This window comes from Odocoileus virginianus, chromosome 4, assembly GCF_023699985.2.
Source record: "Odocoileus virginianus isolate 20LAN1187 ecotype Illinois chromosome 4, Ovbor_1.2, whole genome shotgun sequence".
Lineage (NCBI taxonomy): Eukaryota > Metazoa > Chordata > Mammalia > Artiodactyla > Cervidae > Odocoileus > Odocoileus virginianus.
The window spans coordinates 79431984-79453678 of record NC_069677.1 but is presented as its reverse complement, the minus strand read 5'-3'; the positions used below and the strand labels follow the sequence as shown (position 1 = coordinate 79453678).

Here is a 21695-nt window from a genome sequence, read left to right as displayed (position 1 = left end):
CTTTAGTTCTGCTACTATTTGTACCCTTCATAAAATGAGGGGGAAAATCCAAAAATAAGAAAAGTACGATACCTAAACTGAGACCAATGTTTGTCTTTTAAATTTTCTCATAATCTTCAATTTTGATATTACACTTCTTTAAAATCAGAGTAAATTTGTAAGACATGGATTCCCACTTGTGCCATTATTATTTAACATAGTACTGAAAGTTCTAGACAGAGTAGTTAGGCAAGATATGGAAATAAAAGGCATCCAAGTCAGAAATGAAGAATCAAAATAATTTCGCTTCACGGATGATATGACCTTGTGTGTATTAGAAAAACCATAAATATACCACAAAACTATAACTAAGAATGAACTCAACAAAGTAGCAAGATAGCAAATCAACACATAAAAATGATATATGTAAATTTACATACATGTAAATTAGCGGTGAATGAGTTGAAAAAGAAATTAACAATTCCATTTACGAGAAGAACAAAATACTTTGTAACTAAGGGATTGAAAAACTTGTACACAGAAAACTATAAAATATTGCTTAAAGAAATTAAAGAAAGACACAAATAAATGGAAAGATATCCTATGTTCATGGATTGAAAGACTTAATATTGTTAAGATGCAAGTACTACCCAAAGCAATCTATGGATTCATTACAATTTCTATCAAATTCCCAGTGACCTTTTTTTTTGCAAAGATAGGACTATTCATCCTAAAATTCATATGGAATTTCATGGACACCTGAACAGCCAAAACTCATGGGAAAAAAGGACAAAGCTGGAGGACTCAGAGTTCTCGACTTCAAAACTTACAAGTCTACAATTATCAAAACAGTATGGTAATGTCATAAAGTCAGTCATATAGACCAATGGAATAGAAGAGAAAGCCCAGAAACAAGTCTTTGCGTATATGGTCAAACGACTTTTGACAAGAGCACCAAGATCAATAGGGGAAAGAACAGCCATTTCAAAAAATGGTGCTAGGAAACCTGGATATCCACATGCAAAAGGATGCTTATCTAACATCATATACAGAAATTGTCAAAAAAAAATCAAAGAACTAAATGTAAGAATTGACTGAAAGAGTCTTAGAGCTGAGAGCTTCTCTATAGACCTAGAGGTAAAGAAAAATTAGAGGGAAAAGTTGCTGGCAGTTTTGAACACCTGCTTTGGGACACATAGTTTGTAAAAATGGTTTCACTTAACCCTCCTAAAATTGCTGTAAAGTCATTAGCTTAGGTCAAAGAAGAAAATAAAATTATCCATAATCCTGCAATCTAGAGATGACCACTATTGTGAAGCTCTATATTTTTTTAAAAAATGTTTCTCATTATTAAATGTCTCTTTAAGGCAATACAGCAATGGAGCTCACTGCATTCAGAGAAACTAAATTAAAAATGGTATCACTCAGCTGCTTTCCTCTAGGGGGACTGGGAAACACCATCACAGCAAGTGATGGGAAGCAGGTGGTACGATTGAATTTATAAGAAAAGGACCAGCTAAGGGACACCATTCCAAACAACCAACCTGGATTTAAGCCACAGCCTCAGTTAATCCCCATCATTTTTGTTCAATGTTATATTTATTAAGTGAACTACTATGTGCCAGAGGCCACGCAAGATTCTGGAAATACAAAAGAATAAGAACTGACCTTACCTCTCTAAGTTCTCCTAATCTAATGGGGAGGGGTGACAAGTGAATAAAGAATGACAGCAATGTAACTGGGGGCTCTGGGGCCCAAGGACCGGAGAGACCCCTCTTCACACAGGACGGGGAAGACCTCCCGGAGGAGGTGACAGCTCTGAGCGGCTCAGGACTTCAGATATAAACTCTTGTTCTGAGTGCAGTATAGGAAAGATGGATGCAGACAGCAGCAGAAAGTTCTGGCCCCAAACAAAAGGCCAATTCCTGGACCAACTCCTTTAATGATCATGCACATAAGCAAAACCCAGAAGTACTGCAGTTCCTTTGGGATTTACCCCTTGAAAAGGGGGAATTCATAGAGAGCTTGCTGTGCCTGAGTTAGCCGATAGATCTTCTCCTTCAGGAATTTCCTCTTGGTAGCTGTATCACTCTGTTCTTGAAGCAGCCAGGAATAGTGCTGTGTGTCCTGTAGTAGCTGCATCATGGTTTTCTGCACCTTGTCACCATTCTCTTGGAGCATAAAGTACTGAATGATGAATGGGATCTGATTGGCGAGACGTTTGCTGGTTTCCTGGAAGAGGGGGTAAGAGGGGTCAGCTGGAGGGGTCTATGGTTGCAGAGAGAAGTTCCTTGGATGCATGCTAAGTCCTGGGATCCTGTCCATCTCCACTCCAGTGGTCAGTACCAACCAAGGGAAGGATCTCTTTGGGTCGCCCCATTTTCACGACCCAGGTATTCTCTCTGACACTAAGATCCACCTGAAGGCTAGCAGACCCAGCCACGTTCTAGACATCCCAGCCTTCCTGGAAGGGAGCTCCTCCTCACCCCCACTCTCCTCCCTGGAGAGACCTCCTGGCAGTGAACCCCAGGTCCCTTCTGGGAGATGATCTGGACATATTTCAATGCTTATTTCATTCACTCCTTTCATCAGCATCTCCGGTTTGCCTGACAGCTGGACCCCACATCTGGGTCACTCTACTTTCTATCCTAATCAAGAAAGGGCTTCAGGAGTTGGGTAGTTTAAAAGCTACCTTCTGGGACTTCCTTAGTAGTCCAGTGGCTAAGACGCTACACTCCCAATGCAGGGGACCTGGGTTCGATCCCTGGTCAGGGAACTAGATCGCATATGTCACAACTAAGATTCCATGCAACCAAATAAATGAATAAAAACTTAACTAAAATAAAAAGCTACCTTCTTTTCCATGCACCCTAATACTTTAATCTATGGATGAAGCCTTAGAAACCATGAAGTCGGCTGGGCTGCAAAATTTAGGGACAGGCTTTTTCACTTCTACTTTGTAGGACTTAGTTTGAGTTTGAGGCACTCTGGGTACCCTCTGAACATGTAAGAAAGCAAAAACATAGCCAGTAAAGTTAGTGTTTATGTTTTGCTGTATTCTGATCATAGTAATTTTGGAACTTATGCAGAGAATAAAATATAATGAACTTTGGAGTTGGAATTAATTTTGAACACATGTTCTGCTAAGATGAAAAATCTGATTTGGGGAAAATTAATTAACAGTGTCTTGATAGGGTTACTGTCCCTGGTGGCTCAGATGGTAAAGAATCTGCCTGCAATGCAGGAGACCAGGGTTCAATCCCTGGGTGGGGAAGATCTCCTGGAGATGGGAATGGCTACCCACTCCAGTATTCTTGCCTGGAGAATTCCATGGACAGAGGAACCTGGCAGGCTATAGTCCATGGGGTCTAAAAGAGTCAGACTTGACTGAGCAACTAACTCTTTCCCTTTCAGTGTTACTGTAAAACTATGATGAGATGCTATATGAGTAGGTTTTCACAGCCTAAAGGGCTTTGTAGCAGAGATGCCCTGTTCTTTGCTCAGCAAAGCAGCTGTCAACCAGGACATCCCGCTTTCTGCTCAGTAGGGACCACAGCACTCTGACCTGTATCCCTACATGCTCACCATGAAATATGCATTCAGGTGGACCCCAATCTCAACAATGGAGGAAACCGAAGATTGATCATTTAAAAGGGGCTGCTTCAACTGAAGATTCTCTGAAGGCTTCCCCATGGAATTAAAAATATCTTCTCGGACTGCGTTCAGAACCACGCCGTAAATCTGGTCTTGACAAAAAACCAGCTTCTCCATCTTGAACTGAAGATGGATCAGATTTGCTGCTTCTGCCATTTGTTTTGTTTTTATGTCTTCGATCTTGTTCTGGTCAAATAAGGAAGATAAATATATTACTCTCCCTTTTCTTCCCCTGCTGTTTAAACAGCTTAGGAAGTATTATTACTATTACTATAGTACCATATTATGATGTTGAACGCTGAATTAAAAATAATCCAAGGTCAAAGAAGGTCTGAGACTTTTCAGGAGCAATTTTCAGAAGCTCCCAGTTTGCCCTCTGCTGTGTCCTCACCTGTTGCATCTTGTGGCTCCCCACCTTGCACATGCCATGCTCACCCTCCCTCCTGCCTGTTGTGTGTTTGTCAGCATATATGCTGCCAAAGCGAGCACCTGTCTGTTCTTTCTCTTGGCCCCAGCCTATTTCCTCGAACGTTACTGTCTTTCTGCTTCCTCAGTTACGGTTTAGTCTACATGTTCAAGCCCATCACTCTTGTCTCTGTTGTTGGCTTGAATCCAAGCATTCAAGAATGCATCCGGTGCTAATGAGCACCATGGGATAACAGCTCCATCTCTGTGCTTCCTAGAAATCCTGCAACTCCCGAGTCATGCACATGGGCAAAGGCATCCCAGGAAAGGGAGATGTGACTCAGTGGGACTGAGTCACAGGTTGACTTTTGAGTTTCAAAGGGATTTTTGTGCACTGAAGGCAGAGACAGTGGTTTGCGAGAAGAGAGTCACAAGGGCAGGTTCTTCGTTGAAGTGTATGTGGCCACAAACACGTATGTGACAACCCACTCCCCTTGCAGATTGGGGGCCTGAGAGCAGAAATGGACTGTGAGTCACTTCCCAAGACGAGTTTTATGGGAGGACACAAGATCCTGGCTTCTGATGCAACTCAGGAGAAGAGGGTACAGATGGTGGAGGGAAGTGGCTGGGTGGGAGCCAGGTAGCTGCACCTAGATCTCTGTTCATCCCAGGATGCTACAGGAGACAAAGGCCCTTGAACTTTCCTGGCCCCAGACAGCCTGTGCTTGCCGCAGGTAAGAATACTGGAGTGGGTTGCCATTTCCTTCTCCAGGGATCTTCCCGGACAGGGATCAAACCCACGCACTGGCAAGCAGACTATAAGCAAGCAAACTGTGGGTGCTTACCTGGACGGTCTGATGCAGATTGCAAAATTCAGCAAAATGCTTTTTTGACTGTGTCCTTGAAAGTTTGCCAGATAATTTCTGATCAAGGAAAGAACGAAACATCAGCAAAATGCAAGCAGGAATGAAATGGGTTAAAGACACAGGAGGATAAATCATGATACACTGGCCCCATTCTGGCACTGAGTTCTTCAGACCTACAGACCAAGGGAGAAGGAGATATGGCACATAATCCCATGAAGAAACCAAATCCACCCCCATCCTGAGCAGATCCTGTCAACTTCTGGTCATTTCCTGGGTGTGCACTCTCGGCAGGATTGTTGCTGTTGTTTAGTCGCTCAGTCGTGTCCAGCTCCTTTGCAGCCCCATGGATGGTAGCCTTCCAGGCTCTTCTGTCCATGAGATGCTCCAGCCAAGAATACTGGAGTGTGTTGTCATGTCCTCCTCCAGGGGATCTTCTTGACCCAGGGATCAAACCCACACCACCTGTGTCTCCTGCATTGGCAAGCTTATTCTTTACCACTTGTGCCACCTGGGAGCCCCTCTCTGCAGGGTTAGCAGCTATTCCGCACACCGTGCCATCCAGGCTTAGGTAAGAGGTATAGAAAGCTCATACACACTCTCAGTTCAGTTCAGCTCAGCCACTCAGTCATGTCCAAGTCTTTTCAACCCCATGGACTGCAGCACACCAGGCATCCCTGTCCATCACCAACTCCCAGAGTCTGCTCAAACTCATGTCCATTGAGTCAGTGATGCCATCCAACCATCTTATCCTCTGTCGTCCCCTTCTCCTCCTGCCTTCAATCTTTCCCAGCATCAGGGTCTTTTTCAAATGAGTCCATTCTTTGCATCAGGTGGCCAAAGTATTGGAGGTTCAGCTTCAGCATCAGTCCTTCCAATGAATATTCAGGACTGATTTCCTTTAGGATTGACTGGTTGAATCTCCTTGCAGTCCAAGGGACTCTCAAGAGTCTTCTCCAACACCACAGTTCAAAAGCTTCAATTCTTCGGCACTCAGCTTTCTTTATAGTCCAACTCTCACATCCACACATGACTACTGGAAAAACCATAGCTTTGACTAGACAGACTTTCGTTAGTAATGTCTCTGCTTTTAATATGCTGTCTAGGTTGGTCATAACTTTTCTTCCAAGGAGCAAGCATCTTTTAATTTCATGGTTGCAGTCACCATCTGCAGTGATTTTGGAGCCCTCCAAAATAAAGTCTGTCACTGTTTCCATTGTTTCCCCATCTATTTGCCATAAAATGATGGGACTGGATGCCATGATCTTAATTTTTGAGTGTTGCTTTTTAAGGCAACTTTTTCACTCTCCTCTTTCACTTTCATCAAGAGGCTTTTTAGTTCTTCTTCACTTTCTGCCATAAAAGTGGTGTCATCTGTGTATGTGAAGTTATTGATATTTCTCCCAGCAATCTTGACTCCAGCTTGTGCTTCATCCAGCCTGGCATTTCTCATGGTATACTCTGCATATAAGTTAAATAAAAAGGGTGACAACATACAGTCTTGACCACACTCTCCCCTTCCTCCTAAGTGGACAAACATCTGCAGGCTGTGTTTGATAATTCCATTCCAATCTCTTCCTCCAAGCACTGAGACCTATGGGAGTATAAGGATAACAATCTGAAAGTTTTTTTATGAGAGTTCCTCACCCATGACCTTCTGGAGCATCTTGAGTGCTGGGTCTATCAGTTGCCCCAGGTAGTGCTTCACGACTGTCTCAAACGTCTTGTAATTGACAAATCCAAGAAGTTCTTTGCCTCGATACTTCTTTTCATATTTTGAGACTTCCTCGTTAAGAATACTTTTAACTGCAACAAAAAACAAACCACCAGGAAAAACTCTAATAATTTCACAGACAGTTAAAAGATAGGGATTTTTTTCAGGTCTTGCTTACCCAACCAATCCTATGGCAATGTTTCTAAATAGTTTCTTTTAATCATGAAAATAATTATTTGTGGCCTGATAATGCCGGTTTGAGAAATATTGACAGTTAAGAAACAAAAATCTTTTTCTATTCCAATGTGTTTCAGTTGAGAGTCATCATGCCAGGAGAGAAGCTAAGTGTTTATAATTGGTAGGGGAAAAAAATCTGATTAATTAAATGAAAATAGAAACAAAAAATTCTTGCGGCCCTTACAGGTCTTCTTCCAAGACTACCTATAGCTGGAGGGCTGTTACCGTGGAAGGAATAGTGCTGCTTCTATTAAGTGTCAAAACAGAGCTTCCTCAGCGGACCAGTGGTTAAGAACCCACCTTGCAATGCACGGGAGACTAGTACGATCCCTGGTCCAGGTGGATCCCACATGCTGCAAGGCGACTAAGCCCACACACCACAACCGCTGAGCCCACGCCCTGGGGCCCACGAATCACAGCTGCTGAGCCACATGCAGCATTACTGAGGTCCGAGTGTCCTAGAGCCTGTGCTCCGCAACAAAAGAAGCCCCTACTCTCTGCAGCTAGAGAAAGCTTGTGTGCAGCGATGAAGACCCCGTGCTGCCAAAAGTAAATAAATAAATAAAAATATACATTTTAAAATGTCAAAGCAAAGGTACACACACATACAACACACTACAACACCACACAGGCACACACCCCATTGGCCTTTGGGCTGGAGCAGATAGAAGTTGGAACTCTGCCAGAGGAAGTAAGGAGTTTGTTGTCAAAGCATAGACCTTTCTGATCCTGGACTGGGGGTAAAGAGGAGGAAAGAGACAGGGTAAGTGAAACTGCCGAGCCTCAAAACACAGAAGCAAGGAGACAGTTGGTGGGATGGTCTACTATTGAATTGGCGAAGGCCATGCTCCACAAAAATGGCTGGGAAGCTGTTACAGATACTAAGAGGTCCCTAGTGTGGGCACAGTCGGTTCGCACAATTTTTATGTGCCAGAAGTAGCTTCTGGTCTTGGTAAATGTGATGCTGCTTTTGGGGCAGCCCTGTCCCAGGACTTACCTTTTTCGATATTGGCGCAAAGTATGAGTACCCAGCTTGTAAACTCCTCTCTGATTTTGTTACATAAGCGGGACTCTGTCTCCATTACAATTTCTTCTCCTTCTATTAACTTTTGAATGTCCTCGTTAAATACCTTAATTTTCTGAAAAGATGAGATAAAACCATCAATCTGTGCTATAATTATATTAAAGAGCAGGGATCTGGATCAGCCGTGCATGGTGGTGTAGGGGCTGGGGCTCCAAGGGGGTCAGATGACCCACCAGCCACCTCATACTCCCCACCACCTCCCACCACCTCGTGAGAAATGAGGAGGGCAGGGAGTCCTGAGTAATCCTCACCTCGATGAGGAAGAACATTTTATCCCCTTCATTGCTGGGAATGTCGTCCCCGTACTGGTGCAGCTCCTCTGTCGCCCTCTGGTACTTTTCCTTTATTTGATTTTCTAACAAGGGGAGCGATTTCTGAACAAAATAAGAGCAAGCAATGAAAGGCTACAACTTGATGAACTTTTTTTGTTTTTAAGTCGCTAAGTCCTATCTGACTCTGTTCTGACCCCAGGGACTGTAGCCCGCCAGGCTTCTGCCTAAGGGATTTCCCAGGCAAGAATACTGGAGTGTATTGCCATTTCCTTCTCCAGGGGATCTTCCCTGAACAAAATAAGAGCAAACAACGAAACGCTGCAGCTTGCTGAAATTAGCTGACAGGTATCTTAGGTGTATGGGCAGAGTCCTGTTTGAAAGCATTCAGTTTCTATTATCGTGTGACTCTTGTTGAGAGCGACTCCTGCCAAGACCTCAAGGAGGACTTGGGATGCAACGTTATGCATGATACAGCTTGGACAATCTGGTGTTGAGAATTCTGCAGTTCTGTCACGTGACCAGAGTGGGGAGGGAATCCGGTGGTGGCCAGTTTTGGGTTTTTTGTTTGTTTGACTCAGAGCTTTTATTGAGATAACAAGTACCTTTGAATATAATGGAAGGTTTCTTTAGTGAAATGTCCCCTATAACATTTGAGTGTTATAAACTGATAAATGCTGCTTAGGAGATCAGTCCTGGGTGTTCATTGGAAGGACTGATGCTGAAGCTGAAACTCCGATACTTTGGCCACCTGATGCAAAGAGTTGACTCATTGGAAAAGACCCTGATGCTGGGAGGGACTGGGAGAATGCCTGGAGAATCCCATGGATAGAGGAACCTGCTGGGCTACAGTCCATAGGGTTGCAAAGAGTCAGACACGACTGAAGTGATTTAGTACTAGCAGCATAGTTTTTAGACAGGGCTATTTATTTTAGAATTCTCTGCTGCAAATTGAAGGGATTCCACCAGAATCAATACTTCTCCAAGTATATTCCCAAGATCACCTTAGAAAAACAAGTTCATGGGCCCCACCCCAGACCTACTGACTCAGAAGCTCAGCCGGGGCCCAGGAATATGAATTTAAGCAAATTTTCTAGGTAACATTTTTGCCTAACTGTGTGTTAGGCAAGAATACTCCAGGCAAGAATACTGGAGTGGGTTGATGTGCCCTCCTCCAGGCAATCTTCCCAACCCAGGGATCTAACCCACGTTTCTTACACCTGTCTCCTGCATTGGCAAGCAGGTTCTTTACCACAAGCATCACATACAGTTTTAGAAGTGTTGCCCCTAACAAACAAATATTTTGAGTATGTGTTTTCTGGTTCAAAAGAATTCATTGTTTCATGCAACATGCAATTTAGCATGGACTGGGATCCAGCCCTTACGTTCTACCTCTGTACTCAAGGTTCATCTTCTCATGGACAATGGTTCAGGCAAGCGTGACAAATACTCCATTTATCATTTGGCTTTCTCTCTGTTGTTCTGACTGAGTGATTTCCATTATTCTACCTTTCAGATCACTTGTTTATACTTCTTCATTATTCATTCTGCTATTTATTGTCTTTAGATCAGCTTTCATCTTGGCAAATGAATTTCTTTTTTGCTCCTCTTTATAGTTTTTAATTCCTTTTTTTACAGTAACCTGCATTTCTGTCCATAGCCTTTCTTAATTCCTCCAGTGTTTTCATTATCTCCCTTTTGAACTCAGCATCTATCAGACTGAAGAAGTCTGTTTCATTGTTCTTTCAGGGGCCTTCTCTTGGCCTTTTCATTGAGAGTTGCTCTTCTGCATCTTCATTTTACTTCTATTTCTCTTACTCAAGAGAGTTTAGGAGAAATGATTATCTACTGTGGTCTCAGAGGGCTATTTTGATGTGAAAGGGTACTTGTGTAGCTTGTGTGGGTTTAATATTTTTATTGGGAGGACTATTTTTAATATGGACACCTGCCACCTCTTTCCTCCTCATGTTCTGGCCATTATCCTCTTGAATTGTTGTTGTTCAGTCTATAAGTTGTGTCTGACTCTTTGCTACTGCCCAGACTGCAGCATGCCAGGCCTCCCTGTCCTTCACCATCTCCCAGAGTTTGCTCAAACTCGTGTCCATTGAGTCAGTGATGCTATCCAACCATCTCATCCTCTGTCGCCCCCTTCTCTTCTTGCCTTCAATCTTTGCCAGCATCAGGGTCTTTTCCAATGAGTCGGCCCTTCACATCAGATGGCCAAAGTATTGGAGCTTCAGCTTCAGCCTCAGTCCTTCCAATGAATATTCAGGTTTGATTTCCTTTAGGATTGACTGATTTGATCTCCGTGCTGTTCCATGGATTCTCAAGAGTCTTCTCCAGCACCACAATTTGAAAGCATCAATTCTTTGGTGCTCAGCCTTCTTTATGGTCCAACTCTTATGTCATCCTCTTGATGGGGGTGTGCAGATGCAGTGGCTAGTGCCCAGTCCTGGAGCCCACAATGGCGATGGTGATGGCTATAAATATACTATTTCTCAATAAGCACCAAGCCAGAGTCCCCCTTCAAAAACATCATGAGAACGTTGTCTGTGGTTTTCTTATTTTGAGAATCACTGAAAACCAAACATTTATTTCCTACAAGTTTGAAGCTGGGAAAATGTTTTATATTTATATTTTTAATTTATTGTTTAAAAACTTGTTGAGGTGAACCATTCTTAAAGTCTTTATTGAATTTGTTACAAGATTGCTTCTGTATTATGTTTTGGATTTTTGGCCTTGAAGCACTTGGGACCTCAGTTCCCTGACCAGGGATCCAACCTGCACCCCTGCATTGGAAGGTGAAGTCTTAACCAGTGTTCCATCAGGAAGTCTCAAAGGAAAGTGATTTTTATACTGTGAATTGTTAACAAACTATTAAAAATTTGTTAACTCGATATTCACTCCTTTTTACACTGCTAACCTGGTGTTAGCATTTTCCTTTTCTCTTTGCTGGCCCCAGATTGACAGAGTCAACTCTTTATTTCAACACTATGCAGTTACTGCTTTTCTGTTTCAGAAGCTCTTTTGTGAGCCTCTGACCAGGAGTGATTTGGTTTTCAGAATGTTCTTTTTTTTTTTTTTTCAGAATGTTCTTATTTGTCTGCTAGTTTGGACATTTCACTGGAGTGTCCTAGTCAACCCATGACTAAGAAAGTGACCTGGACAGGCTATCATTTTTTTTTTTTTTAAGATTTGTTTTTTGATGTGGATCATTTTTAAAGTCTTTATTGAATTCATTATAATATTGCTTCTCTTTTATGTTTTGGTTTATTGGGCACAAGGCATGTGGGATCTTAGTTAGAGATTGAACCTGTATCGCCTGCATTGGAAGGTTGAGTCTTAACCACTGGACCACCAGGTAAGTACCCAAGGCTGTCATTTTTTTTTATAGCTTGCAACTTAAACTACTGACTCACATTGATGTGCCAGATGAGCTCGGTGGTAAGTCTTTCTGCCAGAAGAGGCACCGTGGCCTTTCCTTCATCCAGAAGAACTCTGAAATAAGACAGAGCATGATGAATTTAAGAAGGGCCCATAGGATCACTTTCCAGTATTGTACCTTATAAGTGGGTAGATGAGCTCAGTTCCTTGGAGTGACGCACACCATCAGAAAAGCCAGGTGGTACATGAGGACAGTTGATAATTAAGGAGCAAGATCATATCTAGGCAGGTATAGTACTAGAGAAGTTATTTTTTTTTTTCTTTTTGTGTCCCAATAAACTCAGGTGGTAGGTCATTTTTTCAGGAAAAGCAAAACAATACAATTTCATAGAGGCTAAGTGACTTTCCCAAAGTAGTATTTTATTTCTTATAGCAAATATTTATCCCTAATTAGATGTATCAGTCTTGATAAAGAAGAAGAGAGCTAGACATCATATTTCTGATTTCAACTATATTGCAAAGCTACTGTAATTAAAGCAGTATGGTGTTAGAATAAAGACAGACATAGTCCAGTATTCTTGTCTGGAAAATTCCATGGACAGAGGAGCCTGGCAGGCTACAGCCCATGAGGTTGCAAAGAGTCAGACATGACTTAGAGACTAAAGAGCAACAGCATAGATCTGTGCGACAGAATAGCAAGCCCAGAAATAAATCTATGCATATACAGTTAACTGATTTTTGCAAAAGTGCCAAGAATACACAATAGGAAAAGGATAAACTCTTCCACAAAAGGTGTTGGGAAAATTAGATATCCACAGCAAAATGGATCCTTTTTTCACACTAGACACAAAAGTCAACTGAAAATTGATTAAACGCTTAATGTAAAACCCAAAACTGTAAAACTCCTAGAAGAAAACATGGGGGACATCTTCATCATATTGATCTTGGAAATGATTTCATGAATATGACACTAAAAGCACAAGCAACAAAAGCAAAAATAGACTAGTAGGACGATGTCAAACTAAAAACTTCAGCACTGCAAGTAAACAATCAACAAAGGAAAAGGCAACCTACAAAATGGGAGAAAATATTTGCAAACCATGTATCTGATAAAGGGTTAATTTCCAAAATATGGAAGGATCTCCACAATTCAATAGCAAAGAAACCCTAATAACTCAATTTAAAAATGGGCGAAAAGACTCAGAGATTTCCTCAAAGAAAACATACAAATGGCCAAAAGGCACATGGAAAGATGGTCAGCATCACTAATTGTCTGGGAAATGCAAATCAAAACCACAATTAAATATCACATCATATCAGTTAGGACAATATTATTTTTAAAAAAAGACAAGTGTTGGCAAGGATGTGGAGAAATTGAAACACTAGTATACTGTTAATGGGAACTCAAAATGATGCAGCCTCTATAGAAAGCAGTAATAAATACCTTTAAAAAATTAAAAATGGAACTACCATATGATCTAGCAATCCCACTTCTGGGCATCTATTCAAAAGAATTGAAATCAAGATCACAAAGACTTATTAGGGCGCCTATGTTCACTGTAGCACCGTTCACAAGAGCGAAGCAACCTCAATGTTCATAGAAAGATCAATGGATTAAAAATTGTAGATATATGCAATAGGATATAATTCAGCATTTAACAAGAAGGAAATTTTGCAGTATGTGAGAACATGAATTAACCTTGAAGATGTCATGCTAAGTGAAATAAACCAGTCACAGAAAAACAAATACTACATGATTCCATTTATGTGCCCTATCTAAAACAATCAGACTCAGGCAATCAGAGAGTGGAATGGTGGTTGCCAGGTGTTGTGTGGAGGAGGAAATGAAGAGTGCTAATCAAAGGGTAAAAAGTTTGTGTTATGAAAGATAAACACATTCTAGAGAGCTGCCGAACAATATCGTGCCTGTAGTTAACAATACCACATTGTGCACTTAAACATTTGTTAGGAGGGTGAACCTCATGTTAAATGTTCTTTCCATAATAAAATTAAATTTAAAAAATGTTTACATGGTCTGTACTAAGTGCCTATTCCATTCTAAGGGCTTTACACATATTTAATCATTGAACAACCAGTTTTAGAGAGAGAAAGGTAAAGGCACGGGAACATTAAGCAGCTTGCCCAGAGTCACACACCAGGTGGTCTGGCTGCAAAGTGTTTACCTTTAACATAAATTCATGAAGGACCCAGTAGGATCATTTTTTCCAGTGCTACTGTGAGCATCTTTGCTGCAAAATAGCTGAGTCCCAGCACTTGGGCACACAAGGATTGAAACGCAGATATTCAGTGACAAAGCACCTCAGCGCACTTTTTCATCCAAGCCTTAACTTTCCCAAAAACCTTGAACAGTGGTTTTCAAAGTGTCCCTGGACTAGCAAGGTGGTCCCAGGACCAGCAACGTTGACCTCAACTGGGAAATTGCAGTGCTTCTGCTTAGTCACAGTCATGTGACTCTTTGAGATACTTTGGATTGTGGCCTGCCAGGTTCCCCTGTCCATGGGATTTCTAGGCAAGAATACTGGAATAGGTTGCCATTTTTCTCCTCCAGGGGACCTCCCTGACCCAGGGATCAAACCCAAGTCTCTCATGTCTTTGGCATTTCAGGTGGATCCTGTACCTGCTGAGCCACCAGGAAGGCCTGGGAACTTGAAGAAACACAAATTTTGGGGGCCTATCTTAGAACTCAGAAACTCTGGGATGGCACAGCTAGCTGAATTTTAACCAACTCTCCCACAAATTGGTCCTTGAAAGAAAAGCTATGACAAATCTAGACAGCATATTAAAAAGCAGAGGCATCATTTTGCCAACAAAATCTGTAGAGTCAAAGCGATGGTTTTTCCAGTTGTCATGTACAGATTTGAGAGTTGGACCATAGGAAGGCTAAGCACTGAAGAATTGGTGCTTTCAAATGGTGATGCTGGAGAAGACTCTCGAGAATCCCTTGGACAGCAAGGAGATCAAACTGATCAATCCGAAAGGAAATCAAACTTGAATATTCATTGGAAGGACTGAAGCTGAAGCTGAAGTTCCAATACTTTGGCCACCTGATATGAAGATCTGACTCACTGGAAAAGACCCTGATGCTGGGAAAGATTGAGGGCAGAAGGAGAAGGGGATGACAGAGGATGAGATGGTTGGATGGCATCACCGACTCAATGGACATGAGTTTGAGCAAACTCTGGGAGATAGTGAAGGACAGGGAAGATTCGCGTGCTGTAGTCCATAGGCTTACAAAAAGAGTCGGGCACACCTGAGTGACTGACAACAATAACCCACAAATTCTGTTGCTTCCTTAAGGTTGAGAACCATGGGTGTGATTGTTACAGAATCTTCTCTTTGCTTGTCAGCAGTCTTCTCTGCTGTAACACTCAATACTTCTGAAAACCTTCTGTTTCTTTCATTCAGGGCAGGAGCAGAGAGAAAGAAGGAACCAGGGTGATATTTATGGTGTGCTGGCCAGAATATTTGCATCTGCCATGTTATTTAATGCTAAACACAATCCCATAAAGCAGTAGCAGGACTCTCTCAGGAGATGAAAAAGCAGAAGCTCAGAGAGGTTGAGCCATCTCCCAAAGGCACAGAGTAAGTAGTAAACCAGGTCTGCAAAATTCACCATTTTCCCAGAGTCTCTCCTTAAAGTAGGAGTGACCACTATATCTTAATATTCTCTCCCCCACGGCTCAGAAACAGCAAGTTCCTAAATAAAACGAAAGGAAAAAAGTATCCAGTTCAATGGAAAAAACCCCAACGTCTTTTAAGACTTCTGTGGGACTCAAATGAGAGAGCAAGGGAAAACATTTTGGGAAACTAAAGTGTGCTATGACAGTGGTCCCCAACATTTTTGGCACCAGGGACTGGTTTCCTGGAAGGCAATTTTTCCACAGACCCAGAGAGGAATGGTTTGGGGATGATTCTCATAAGGAGCTCAAAACTGAGATTCTTCGTATCTGTGGTTCGCAGTAGTTTGTGCTTCTATGAGAATCTAACGCTGCTGTTTATCTGACAGGAGATGGAGTTTAGGTGGTAACATAAGCAATGGGGAGCAGTTGTAAATACAGATGAAGCTTCACTCGCTTGCACATCAGTCATCTCCTGCTACATGGCCCAGTTCCTAAGAGGCCACAGACCTGCAATGGTCCATGGTCTGGGGGTTGGAAACCCTTGCCCTATGAAATACTCGGCTTCAATTTAAATGAGTGTCATCATCAGAATCCAAGAAAAAATGAATTAAGTAAGCCAATGCATTTAATACTAAAATAATGAAAAGCATTGGTTATGCTAATTGTGAATGTTGACATTTTATGAATCAGTGAACTAAAATGGACTGGAATGGGTGAATTTAACTCAGATGACCATTATATCTACTACTGTGGGCAAGAATCCCTTAGAAGAAATGGATAGCCATTGTAGTAAACAAGAGTCCGAAATGCAGTGCTTGGATGCGGTCTCATAGATGACAGAATGATCTGTTTGTTTCTAAGGCAAACCATTCAATATCACAGTAATCCAACCAGTAAGGATGAAGAAGCTGAAGTTGAATGGTTCTATGATGACTTACAAGACTTTCTAGAACTAACACCCAAAAGAGATGTCCTTTTCATTATAGGGGACTGGAATGCAAAAGTAGGAAGTCAAGAAACACTGGAGTAACAGGCAAATTTGGTCTTGGAGTACAGAATGAAGCAGGGCAAAGGCTAATAGAGTTTTGCCAAGAAAACACACTGGTCATAGCAAACAGCCTCTTCCAACAACACAGGAGAAGACTCTACACATGGACATCACCAGATGGTCAACACCGAAATCAGATTGATTATATTCTTTGCAACCAAAGGTGGAGAAGCTCTATACAGTCAGCAAAAACAAGACTGGGAGCTGACTGTGGCTCAGATCATGAACTCCTTATTGCCAAATTCAGACTGAAATTGAAGAAAGTAGGGAAAATCACTAAACCATTCAGGTATGACCTAAATCAAATCCCTTACAATTATACAGTGGAAGTGAGAAATAGACTCAAGGGACTAGATCTGATAGAGTGCCTGATGAACTATGGATGGAGGTTCATGACAGCAAACAGGGATCAAGACCATCCCCAAGAAAAAGAAATGCAAAAAAGCGAAATGGCTGTCTGAAGAGGGCTTACAAATAACTGTGAAAAGAAGAGAAGCAAAAAGGAAAGGAGAAAAGGAAAGATATACCCATTTGAATGCAAAGTTCCAAAGAATAGCAAGGAGAGATGAGAAAGCCTTCCTCAGTGATCTGTGCAAAGAAATAGAGGAAAACAATAGAATGGGAAAGACTAGAGATCTTTTCAAGAAAATTAGATACCAAGGGAACATTTCATGCAAAGACGGGCTCAATAAGGACAGAAATGGTATGGACCTAACAGAAGCAGAAGATATTAAGAAGAGGTGGCAAGACTACACAGAAGAACTATACAAAAAAGATCTTCACGACCCAGATATTCATGATGGTGTGATCACTCACCTAGAGCCCGACATCTGGAATGTGAAGTCAAGTGGACCTTAGGAACCATCACCACAAACAGAGCTAGTGGAGGTGATGCCAATTCCAGCTGAGCTATTTCAAATCCTAAAAGACGATGCTGTGAAAGTGCTGCACTCAATATGCCAGCAAATTTGGAAAACTCAGCAGTGGCCACAGGACTGGAAAAGATTGGTTTTCATTCCAATACCAAAGAAAGGCAATCCCAAAGAATGCTCAAACTGCCACACAATTGCACTTATCTCACACGCTTGTAAAGTAATGCTCAAAATTCACCAAGCCAGGCTTCAACAGTACGTGAACCATGAACTTACAGATGTTCAAGCTGGTTTTAGAAAAGGAAGAGGAACTAGAGATCAAACTGCCAACATCCGTTGGATCATCGAAAAAGCAAGAGAGTTCCAGAAAAGCATCTATTTGTGCTTTATTGACTATGCCAAAGCATTTGACTGTGTGGATCACAACAAACCAGAAAATTCTTAAAGAGATGAGAATACCAGACCACCTGACCTGTCTCTTGAGAAATCTGTATGCAGGTCAGGAAGCAACAGTTAGAACAGGACATGAAACAACATACTGGTTCCAATTAGGAAAAGGAGTACGTCAAGGCTACATATTGTCACCCTGCTTATTTAACTTATATGCAGAGTACATCATGAGAAATGCTGGGCTGGATGAAGCACGGGCTGGAATCAAGATTGCCAGGAGAAATATCAATAACCTCAGATAGGCAGATGACACCACCCTTATGGCAGAAAGTGAAAAAGAACTAAAGAGCCTCTTGGTGAAAGTGAAAGAGGAGAGTGAAAAGTTGGCTTAAAGTTCAACATTCAGAAAAGCAAAATCATGGCATCCAGTTTCATCACTCCATGGCAAATAGACGGGGAAACAGTGGAAACAGTGACAGACTTTATTTTGGGGGCTCCAAAATCACTGCAGATGGTGACTGCAGCCATGAAATTAAAAGATGCTTACTCCTTGGAAGAAAAGTTATGACTAACCTAGACAGCATAATAAAAAGCTGAGACATTACTTTGCCGACAAAGGTCCATCTAGTAAAGGCTACGGTTTTTCCAGTAGGTCCCGTATGGATGTGAGAGTTGAACCATAAAGAAAGCTGAGTGCTAAAGAATTGATGCTTTTGAACTGTGGTGTTGGAGAAGACTCTTGAGATTCCCTTGGACTGAAAGGAGATCCAAGTAATCCATCCTAAAGGAAATCAGTCCTGAATGTTCATTGGAAGGACTGATGTTGAAGCTGAAACTCCAATACTTTGGCCACCTGATGTGAAGAGCTGATTCATTTGAAAAGACCCTGATGCTGGGAAAGATTGAAGGCAGGAGGAGAAGGGGTTGACAGAAAATGAGTTAGTTGGATGGCATCACTGACTCAATGGACATGAGTTTGAGTAAACTCGAGGAGTTGGTAATGGACAGGGAGGCCTGGCGTGCTGCAGTCCATGGGATCACAATGAGTCGGACATGACTGAGCGACTGAACTGAGCTGATGCTAATTGTATAATTTTTAAATATGGTAATCATCTTGGACAATTCTGGTAGGCAGGGCTGGTTTCCCTGGAGTCCAAGGCTGTCGCGAAGAATCTTACCTGAAATATGGATGTGTCTGAAAGAACAGTGTTTCTTTCATGGTTGCCTCTGCCAAGCTCAGCTTGTTGGTGATATCCTGCTGGCCCCGGCACTTCACGATCATATAGCCCTTCTTGAGATGATAGGTGAAGTTCTGCATGACCTTCAGGACTCCTTTCTCAGTGCCCTTGTCCACTAGGTCTGGTTTGGTCAGGATCCCTGTGAGATGATTAGAGGAGGGCAAGTGGAAAGGTCAACTTTCTCTGCAAATATATTGAATGCTACTAGGCTATGGGGTCTTTTTTGGCCAAGACCAGCAGATTATCATTTTCCCACTGTATATTCTTACCACTTTTGCCCCAAATCAGCTAACTATACAGACACGAATTTATTTCTGGGCTTGCTATTCTGTCACACAGGTCTGTATGTCTGTCTTTTGCTAGCACCATACTGCTTTAATCACAGTCACTTTGTAATATACTTGCCATCAGGGATTATGATGCCTCCAACTTCCTTCTTTATCAAGATTGATATGACCAAGAGCCTTTTCTGCCTAGTGCCCGTCAGCTCATTCTTTCACTCCATTGTCATTCCTCTCACTTGTATTTTTATTTGCTCATCCAGTCACTCAACTTGTTAACTGCCTTGTGTAATTTATTTAACAAATGTCTCTTGGGTGCCCACTGAGTCCCCGACACTAAGGCAGCATGCATCATCAGAACCAACTCACTCCATCACTATGTCTCCAAAAGCACATCATTTCCTACTGTAAGGAGGGTCTGTGACTCTCGAAGGTCTCCTATCAAAGACTCACTCTGCCCCTCTAGTTGGGACCTCCTTTGAGATCCTCCCTGCCTTCCTCTCCCACGCTCCTGCCCTTACTCCTGTCGCTCACACTGAACTGAAGGCTTTGAATTCCAAGTGACTGTGTTCTTGATGGATGCTTGGTTTGTTTCCACTTTTTGGCTGCTGTGTACTTGAGTGTATATTCCATTTCTTTTTTAAATTTAGCATACTTTTCTCTATTTCTATACTTGACCTAGAATGCATGGAAAATTTGCACAGTGTTATAAGGCTGTTTGGAATATACTAAGGCCTGATTGTGTATACTCTATGCATATAGTACTTAACTGAATTTACAACAATAATAGATAATATTTAGTGAAAACTTACAGATTATCAGAGTTTGTGGCTAAAGAATGCTGGAATGGGTAGCCATTCCCTTCTTCAGGGAATCTTCCCCACCCAGGGATCAAACCCATCTCTCTTGTGTCTTCTGCATTGGTAGGCAGATTTTTTTTTTTTTTTTAACCACTGAATCACCTGGGAAGCCCCATGACAAGAACAGAAAACTACTAGTAAGACGTATTACTCAATTTCTATAAAGATATTGATATCCAAATAGATCTATCTACTTAACAGATGAAACTATCTTCTGTGGTCATTAATGAGACATTCCTAATGACTTATGACTGCATAATGGTGGATGACCCCAAACCTGAGTTTTCTCTCTGGTTCAATGTGTTCTAGATGCCTGTAGAAGTCAGCAGGTAACAGGGTACCAGTCTAGTCTGGCATATAATAACACATTAAACTCGAGTTGTATTCCCCTACTGGTATTTTTATTCTTACTGGAAACCTGGGCATTTGTTGGAAAAAAAGTGGAAAGGGCAGTAATATACTGGGTATCCAATTAGTCAAAGAAAATGACTGGCACACTTTCAGGAAGGTAAACTCAGATGGGTAAGTGAAGTGATTGGAGAGAAGTGATATTAAGTAACAATATTAGAATTTTAAAAATAGCAGCTCTCATTTGCCCAAGGTATGTAGCCAGTAAATTGTAACACAAGGATTGAAACCCAGGCAATCTGTGCTCTTAAACCAAATCCCCTATAGTGCCTTCTGCAGGGGACATTTTTTAAAAAGGAATTTAGGAGAACCCATCTCCCCAAGTAAGAATTCTACTTGAAAATAAACTCTATAGACGCCTGTGCTCCAGTGTAAACCTGAAAGTGTATTCCCTGAGTATGTTCACACATGCCCTGGTGAGAACTTTTCCATGAACCAAAGACTCACAAGAATTCTTCCTGTGGACTTGCAGTGTTGGCAGGCCAGTCAGTTCCTCCTCTTTGGACCATTGTGGGAGAGCAAATAAGGTATTTCTCCTCCCTGATCCAGAATTGGTTGAGAATGCAAATAAGGGACAACAGGAAGGAGGGCAAAGAACCTCCAAATATTGGCCATACATCTAGCCCTGACCATTAGTGAGGGTGACCCATCTGCTGTGTACAACTGCACCCCGAGCCCACGGAGTTTCCCTGGGAACAGAGCTTGTATCTGATGCAGGGTGTGGGCACCTCTAATAGAGCTATTACATCCAGGACCTTCTAAATATCTGAGGGGTCTCCCCCAGCTTCCTGTCCTCTAAGGAGCTCGGCGCTTTCTTCTTACCTATGGTCCTGTCTCCATCAGGGTCCACCTCCTGGGCCATGCTCAGCGCCTCTGTGGTGGCGATGTCCACGTTGCAGGGGACTACCACCAAGTTGATGGTCTCTTGCCTCTGGATGTACTTTTTGATGAGTGCCTTGATCTGATGCCAAGGAGTCACAACGGAAGAGCACATCTCTGGTCACCCAAGAGCACAGCTGGTCATCCCAGAGCACCACCCAGTTTTCACACCTCTGAGCTTTGGCTTAGCCTACGCCCTTCCTCTAGAATGTCTGACCACCTGCCCTCATTGAGTTCTCTGCTGAGGTTCTGCTTATCCTCCAGAGCTCATCACTGGTACTTCTTCCTTCCCAAAGGCTCCCTGATTCCCGTGGCCAGATGAGACCCCTCCTTCCTTGACAGATCTTCCATGGGATGCTTCTGAGCTGACGGCAGGAGGAACAGGCATGCTCTGACCCCAGGCAAGCATTTTTGTCATGCCCTAGGAAATCCCACCCATTTGCTGAATGAAGTACAGTAAGAAGTATGGAATTAGCCCCTTAACTCAGG

General features: G+C 42.2%; 1 protein-coding gene across 1 annotated transcript in view; it reads right to left on the bottom strand.

Moving 5' to 3' along the window:
- Positions 1–280: 280 nt before the first annotated feature.
- The window catches only part of MX2 (MX dynamin like GTPase 2), a 34382-nt gene continuing 12967 nt past the window's right edge, over positions 281–21695 (bottom strand). Inside the window, 10 exon segments of the mRNA XM_070466796.1 lie at positions 281–2211; positions 3565–3819; positions 4884–4931; positions 4933–4961; positions 6549–6707; positions 7850–7991; positions 8188–8310; positions 11625–11703; positions 18719–18917; positions 21150–21288. Coding sequence (XP_070322897.1) covers positions 1972–2211; positions 3565–3819; positions 4884–4931; positions 4933–4961; positions 6549–6707; positions 7850–7991; positions 8188–8310; positions 11625–11703; positions 18719–18917; positions 21150–21288 — 1413 coding nt within the window. The 3' untranslated portion in view covers positions 281–1971.